The sequence below is a fragment of the Chaetodon auriga genome, chromosome 5 (genome assembly GCF_051107435.1).
Source record: "Chaetodon auriga isolate fChaAug3 chromosome 5, fChaAug3.hap1, whole genome shotgun sequence".
Taxonomy (NCBI): Eukaryota; Metazoa; Chordata; class Actinopteri; order Chaetodontiformes; family Chaetodontidae; genus Chaetodon; species Chaetodon auriga.
Genome location: NC_135078.1, coordinates 3,141,874 through 3,149,727, shown reverse-complemented (window position 1 = coordinate 3,149,727; position 7,854 = coordinate 3,141,874). Strand labels below are relative to the sequence as shown.

Sequence of the window (7,854 nt, the reverse complement as noted above, 5' to 3'; positions counted from 1 at the left end):
TCAGCAAAGCTCTGATGAACCCTCTGTCCACTACCTGCCAAGTACCAGCACACCAAGTGGCAGCCTCTGAAGAAAGAAGCCAATGCGGAAGTGCCAAACACTGCAGTTCCTCGAATGGCCACTTGAGGCTGGCTCCGACAACGAGTCAGTCCCTATAAACCCCCATATTAAAATGCCCAACTTTACAACAGAAATAAAGATGCTTACAGTCTGGGATAATGGTTTTTGTCTCCACAGATAATTTCCCCGTTCATGACGACTGTATCGAGGGTGACCTTTTATTTAGCTTACTCGTTTAAATTCATAATTATGGGCATGGCCAATTTGAATGACAGCTGGCTGTTAGGTTTCAGCAACCAAGTTTCATTTGACCTGCCTCAACTCCATCCATGCTCCACCTCTTTGCCCATTTTCGGATTAGCCAGGAGGTTTTTGGAGTCAGGTGCTGCCAAAAGGGTGACGACCGAGGCCACTGTCACTGAGCTTCACAATGACGCTTCAGAAACCTATGGGTGATATCAGGGAGACTATATCCAATGTTTTATCAAGCAGCAGACAAAGACTAGTTGGTGAAACCAGTGGAGCATTTAGCATTTAAAAGCCAAATGTTTCTTTCAGAAATAAGTGGAGACCAAAACAGAACTAAAAGAGAGTGAATTTTGGAGTTACATTCATCTGGTGACACGACTCCAGATAAAGGCAAATACTGATTTCAGCATGTCTATTCCTTATGACTAGCCTGGTTTCAGACCACTGAATCACCACCCACATCTCTGATTTGTTCAATTAATTAAATAGTTAGTGTTGGTCTCATATATGGCTGTTTCCCATCATCAGAGAAACAATAAACCAATCAGAGCTTGGTAGGTGGGATTAAGAATAGGTCTCAACTTCGTCTAGCTACTTCCATGAAAAATGGTGACGTGAAAATGGCCACAAAAATGTTTTGATGCAGCTGTTCAGGGTTCTGCATCTGCATATTTCTTTACTCAACATGACAATGACAACCACAGAGTCCATGTCATCTGAAAATTATGCTGGTGGGATAGATGCATGACTTGATGAATGAAAACAAATAGGAAATTCTGTGTGATTGTCGAGCTACGTAATGGCTACCTCAGAGCTGTTCACATGACGAGTCATTTTCCACAGAAGCCTGAAGATGTGAAAATATCCACTATTTCGTATGGCAAAAAGCAAAAATAGTCACTAAAAGAAGTCCTTTATATGCACAGAAGAATGGCAAAGCATTTACATTTCCATGAAAACTGAGCAACCCCATCCGCTGAAAGGATCATGTGATATGATTAAAAGCCCCAGAACAGCTACTGAGTGTACTGCAGGCATCTGGTAACATTGTTTTTGTCAAAAACACAATTTGGTGTAACAGAAGTATTTTTTTATATCTTATCCTTTCAATCATCTGGTGCCCTCGTTCTTGTTTCTAACCCTCAGCCTGGGAATCACTGCTAGAAAATGTTACACTGCAGTCCATTCTGGTCAAAAATCCCACAGAATCCAGAGCCGCTCAGTTATTCTCTAATTATGTAATATGTAATTACTGCATCATATCCATATATCCAGTAATTATTACGCAATCAAACACACACACACACACACACACACACACACACAGACACATATATTTTTGACACACGGATGTATTACATTTGTTGCATCTACAGTCACAGTAGTTTCTCCCAGCAGAGTGTACACAGCATGTTTGTTAGGGAACAAGGGGAGACCTTCAGCTTTCTTATCAAATGTGCCAAATTACATTTCCGATGTTTCATGACAGTGCGAGCCAACGCTTAATGTGCGGACCTTCCTGCTCTCCAACAAAACACTTTTTACATGCCCCTGAGATGACAATGGGAATGCAGAGTTTTTCCTACCAATCATGGGAACCTGAGGATAGGCCTGTATTTCCTGGAATGCGGCCCATTAGGAAAGAGATGGAGGGAACACAGGATGTCCTGAGCACAGTGTCCCACAGCACACTGCAGTACAGAGGACAGAGCCCGGCTGGTTGGCCGGAGCTGGTGGAAGAGTTGTTCACAGGGATTTTCTCCACATCACCACTTCCCCTGTTAAAGACTCTAGCACGATGGAGTGGGATTCCCTACTCAGGTTTTCCATTACACCTGCCCTACCACTGTTTTTTTTTTTTTCTTGCAGACATCTGTTGAATAAGACCTGGCCTGTGTAACACCCTTGGATATGTGTGGGAGGGTTGGGGTTATCCTTAAAGATATTTGAATGACTGTTTGGTTGCCTGGATATATCAGTTACTACAAACTATTAAAGATTTGTCTCTTCCATACATTTCGACACCATGACGTTTCTCCCTAAGGTCACGTGTTGACTAGTAGACAGTGATTTAAACACATCTGTGTCACTATTTCACACCAACAAACCTTCCACCTCCTCCCTCTGGACACTCTCCAGTCGTCTTAAGGGGAGAGTTGATGATATCACTGCGGGGGCGGGAGCATGTCTGTCTATAAGTACAGGCCCTGCACAGGGAAACCTTGCTATGAAATAGAGCTGAGCTGTGCTGACCTGTGCCGACACCAAGACACTGTGGGAGAGCAAGTAACAGCAGACGGGTGTACCTTTCGGTGCACAGACTCTGAAGTGTGGATACATTTTTATACTGGAGCTGAAAAACAAGACTTCCCTCCTCTTTGGAAACTGAACAGTCCATTTGGACAACTTCCTACTTCTACGATTCTTTATTCCTTTTTTTTTTTTTTTAACCAGTTTTCTCTTTTTGTTAGTCTGCTGTAATGAGGATGCTTAGCCCAGCTACTTTGCAGCAGATCATTTCTACTCTGTTTGTGCTTGGCAGTGCTGCAGTGATGGTGAGTTGCTGTGACTTGTGGCCGCTTGCTTTTAATCCTTCTCTTTATTAAATTCTGTTTATGACATTGTAGATCATTTTAGATGAACAGCAATCAAATTGTTTTGGTTTTTATCTCTTTAAACAACATCTACCCACTTGCACATCCTGACCTGACCTCTGACCCTGTTTCTCAGGCAGAAGGTGAGTGCCTGGCTGAGTGCTCCTGCACCCCCTCACCCCCGCTGTGCCCGCCGGGTGTCAGCTGGGTGACTGACCACTGTGGCTGCTGTAAAGTTTGTGCTAGGCAGTTCAACGAGGACTGCAGCGCCACCGAACCTTGTGATCACATCAAGGGGCTACGCTGCCATCTGGGGGCTGGAGGAGACCCTGAGAGAGGACTGTGTCGAGGTGAGGGGCGACAACGCAACGGAACAAGGGCACATTATCAAATTGAGCTAAAGAAAATTGGGTTTAAATTACAAGAGTAGTTGTTTGGATGCTAATGTACTGAGAACTAGATCAGTGATAAAAATTTAAGAGGTTAGCAAATAATTAAAGGGATAAAAAAAAAATACTTTGTTTAGTTCTTTTCTGATTTTTATTTAATGGTATTTTATTTCCTGTGAAATGCATCTTATGTTACTCATATTTACCTATTAAAGGGCCACTCTAATGTTTTTACATATGATGATCAGTTTACTTGGAGTACCACTGGGCTGTATAAGGTCTTTTGAGGCTCTGGAGGCACTCTTCTCATCAGGGTTAATTTTGGATAATACAGAACTACAGAAAATCTGCATTGCAAACAGGGGGTGTGTGGTTTTAAAGATGTGAGTGTTTTCCATGCAGGAAGGCTCTAATAAAAAGTGTGTCAAATCCAGGGTGTCTGGAGATTGACCTACAGTAGGGACTGACAGACAGGATATTTCTGCCTCCGCTGCACAAATTTTGGCCATTCTTTTTAAATATGGAATTACAATACAAAGCATGACATCATGGAATATTCACTTTTAGAAAATAAATTTCTTTGCACAGTTTGGTCTGACAGGCTAGGATGTATTAGCTATGTTTGCACACAAATGCAGGATTTCTATTGTGTCCTTCTATGAAGACCAAAGGTCCCTCTTCACAGCTCTGTTTCCTGTATTTTGTTGACAGCTGAGGCCCAGGGTTTGCCTTGCGAGTTCAGTGGGCAGGTGTACCAACATGGTGAGGACTTCCAGCCAAACTGCCAGCACCAATGCACCTGCATGGATGGGGTGGTGGGCTGCATGCCCCTCTGTCCTCACCAAGTGCCCCTACCTGACTGGCGCTGCTCACGGCCCCGGCTGGCCAGACCTGAGGGCGGCTGCTGTGAGGAATGGGTGTGTGATGACGACAACCACATCAGTGAGGAACCGGATGAGCTGACACACACCTCCCTGCCAGACAGCCAGCCCCTTCCCAACCACATAAGTGCCCTGCTGCAGGCCCATCTGCAACCTCGGCACCCAGCTACCACCAGAGGGGACACATTCAGAGGTAAACACCGCAGCATATCCCAGCAATGCTTTTCCTGATGCCCTCCACAAACACTAAATATGGGCTGAGGGAGATTCTTAATCTTGATGTGCAGGAGATGGGTCAAATCAAAAACGCAAAACTGCTATAGAATCCATCTTGACCTAGTTTCAGTGAGATGTTTAGCTTCTGACTTCATAAAACAGTAACTTGCATCTGGGTGTAATTCTGTGATATTTGTTCCCCACTAGTGCAGGTCATTACCCTTATATTTCATCAGAAATGTATACATTTTAGATTTCACTTGTGCGATATTTTCTTCTTTTTCGACATCTTTTTTAAAAAATATATAAAACTATACATATTTAATCCAAATTCTCACTTTAAACAGCATTTAAAATCTTCACAGCATTTAAAAAGTTCTGCTAGACCTTGCTAGTGAAAAGGTCTTGTCGGCATTAGAATTGGAGGATGTTATCCCCCTGGGAGCAGGAATGTAAAAAGCTTAATTTTTTTAAAATAAAAAATAGTCCTGACCGTATTTTTCTGTCAGTTAAAATATCTAAATATATATTGTCATCTTATGAGAAAAGTTGATATTTATCTTGAGGGTGGCACTGCAAGAAAGCTCATAAATGGAAAAGGTTTAACCTCAGGGGAGCATGATAGTGCTTAGTAAATATAATGACAAGCCTCACATTTGATTTTAATATTTTTTTTGTACAGGTGAAGATTTTGCATGAACACTATGGTCATGGCGTTGCCAAAATCTTTATGATTCATCCCTTGGGAACCATAAAGGTCCAAGCCTAACTTCATGAAAATGTGTTCCATGGCTGTTCTGTTTTACACATTCAGGACCTGAGTGTGTAAAACAAAACAGCCAAATGCCTCGTATCTCCATCCCCAGCTTCTTCCAGTAAAGAAAAAACAAAGCATCATATAACCACAATTTAAATCATGGTCAATCAGTCAGATGATGAATATTTGGATGACATTTTCTTTTACAAATACATCATAATGCTCAAATGGTTGCTAGGATTCATTGTTTGATTGTCACTCACTGTCTTTTGTTTTTTGGTTCTCCCACAGAGGTGGTGGCATTCCCCATGTCTGAGGTGTTACTGAAATACGGCTGTTTCCCACAAACCACAGAGTGGACTGAGTGTTCCACCACATGTGGGATGGGCATTTCAAGTAGAGTGACCAATAACAACCCAGACTGTCGGCTGGTCAGAGAAACTAGACTGTGTCAGATCCGGCAATGTGAGCTGCAGCTTCCTGTCGCTAGCAAGGTAAACATACCCATTAGGAAATTTAAAGAAATTGGAGATAAACAAAAAATCTTAGTAGGATTTAAAGGTATTACAGGACAAGCTCAACTCAATTTCTGTGAGCAGTCCTCTTAAATCCTCTGAATTCATGTGAATTTCATGTTAAATTAATAAATAAATCAATTGATGAATATAGGAGCTTCATGATATCACTTAAATGGTGGCTCTGTTTCTGTCACCCAGAAAGGGAAGAAGTGTCAGCGAACTGTCCGTCCCCAGGAACCGGCCAGAATAACTTTCGCTGGATGCTCAACAGCACAGTGGTACCGCCCTCGCACCTGTGGGACTTGCACCGATGGCCGCTGCTGCACGCCCTCCGTCTCTCGCACTGTAAGGCTTCGCTTCCACTGCTCTGATGGAGAGGGCTTCTACAGAAATGTCATGTGGATCCAGCGCTGCAGCTGCAAAACAAGCTGTCCTATACACAAAGGGCCCTCCAGCCCTTCAGTCAGCCTCCACAACGATATCCATACATTCAGGCACTAAGGCTGACTGATCATGCTTAGCCATGGCCTGGCACACTGGGTAAAGACTCGGGCCCCAACATCCCCATCCCCGCTCCAAACCCACTGCCTCCCTGAGTGTCAGCTGGGTGAGCCCCCCCCCCCCATCCAATATGCTCGCTTGCACTTTAAGCTTCCTGCCATGATCACATCAGTTTGACCACACTACAGGTGTGTTACCTTTCTAGTACCAGGGCAGCACTGAGGACAACACACTGCAATGTGTTGCTCTGTTAGATGTTTGGCAGAGAGCTTTTACTGAAACGTCTTTTATTTATTTGAAACTTTGTGTCCTCTCCATAGAGGGCGACGTGATAGTTTGTTAAACAGAACGGAGGTTGTTTAGACCAGTAACAGACATTTATTAGTGATGGGGATTATGGACATGCATTTTTAATTAATGAGGAAGAACTAGATGACATAAGATATATTCATTAGTGACTATAGGGACTGTGTCCATTATTGCCTGTCCTTTGTGATACATTTCCTACACATGTATTGATTGTGGAATTGTAGAATGAGGTGTGTGTGTATGTGTGTGTGTGTGTGTGTGTGTGTGTGTGTGTGTGTGTGTGTAGGTGGAAGTGTATTGGTCTGTCTGAAGAACAAGGAACTTTCACAAGAGAGTTTACAGAGAATGTGCTCATCATGCTATTACAGTATACTGTGTAGATTAAAGCATAGACTTCACTCTTAGCTGTGGAGTGGTGAATTCTAGGATCACCTCATTTTTCGGGGTGTGATTTTTTTGTTTGTTTGTGTGCGTGTCCTTCACAGTGTACATACAATGCTTTATTTTGAGGGCTGAAATAATGCTATACTGTATATTTAAGACATGTTACTAGTGTTCATTGGATGTTTTTGTCTGTAAACTCCTGTACATCAAATAAATATGTATCAACCTGTAAATTGTCTTATTTATTGGCTAATTAGATTAAATGTATCAAGAGGCTTTGCAGTTGTACTCTAAATCTTCAGCCGTCTATACACTGTGTTGGTCTCAAAATGGCTGCAGAGAGTGATTCTGACTGCTGGGGATGCAACTTCAGATTGTTACATGTCAAAAGAAACCAAAATCATACATGTACTCTACCCCCTGGCCATGACTGCATGGTGTTGCTTATGAGCCAAAAAGGTTTTGATATGTTAATTTCATATTGAAACATTCCTCATGGGTTGGTCAGCCATTGATACATGCTTTGCACACCAGTGTCCTTGGTTTGGCAATCATCACCCTCACCTTCATCCTCAGTGTCTTACTCTTACCACAGAGCTTCAGTCGCCTATACATTTTCAGCCAGAGCTCTGCATTCAAGTTGCCTCTTGGCCTTACACAATGCTCCAGCTGGCTCTGAAGCACAAACATTACGATGGACTACTAGATTCCTCACCCTGGCCTCTGCCTCCTTCTGAGAGAAGGGCCGAACACTTTGACCTCCTGACTGACCCAATCATATCTACTGCTGTGGGCTCCATCTCTACCAATTCGCCAGCCTGCACTTACAACTGGACCAGGGATATTTAGGGTGGTGGGATCACACTTGAGGCAGTATATTAACTGGTTGGTGGGTACTACACACAGACTACCAGAAATGTAACATTCTGACCTGAGAGTGGAAAGTGTCACAAATTGAAAGGGTTCATTCATTGGGGGGAGTGTGACAGTGTTGAG

At 43.0% G+C, this 7,854-nt stretch overlaps 1 protein-coding gene across 1 annotated transcript; it reads left to right on the top strand.

Moving 5' to 3' along the window:
- Positions 1-2,533: 2,533 nt before the first annotated feature.
- ccn1l2 (cellular communication network factor 1, like 2) lies at positions 2,534-7,088 on the top strand. The gene is made up of 5 exons (XM_076731127.1): positions 2,534-2,864; positions 3,040-3,253; positions 4,004-4,366; positions 5,438-5,640; positions 5,863-7,088. The coding sequence occupies exons 1-5, from the start codon at positions 2,790-2,792 to the stop codon at positions 6,163-6,165; spliced, it is 1,158 nt and encodes a 385-aa protein (XP_076587242.1). The 5' UTR covers positions 2,534-2,789; the 3' UTR covers positions 6,166-7,088.
- The last annotated feature ends 766 nt before the right edge of the window (positions 7,089-7,854 follow it).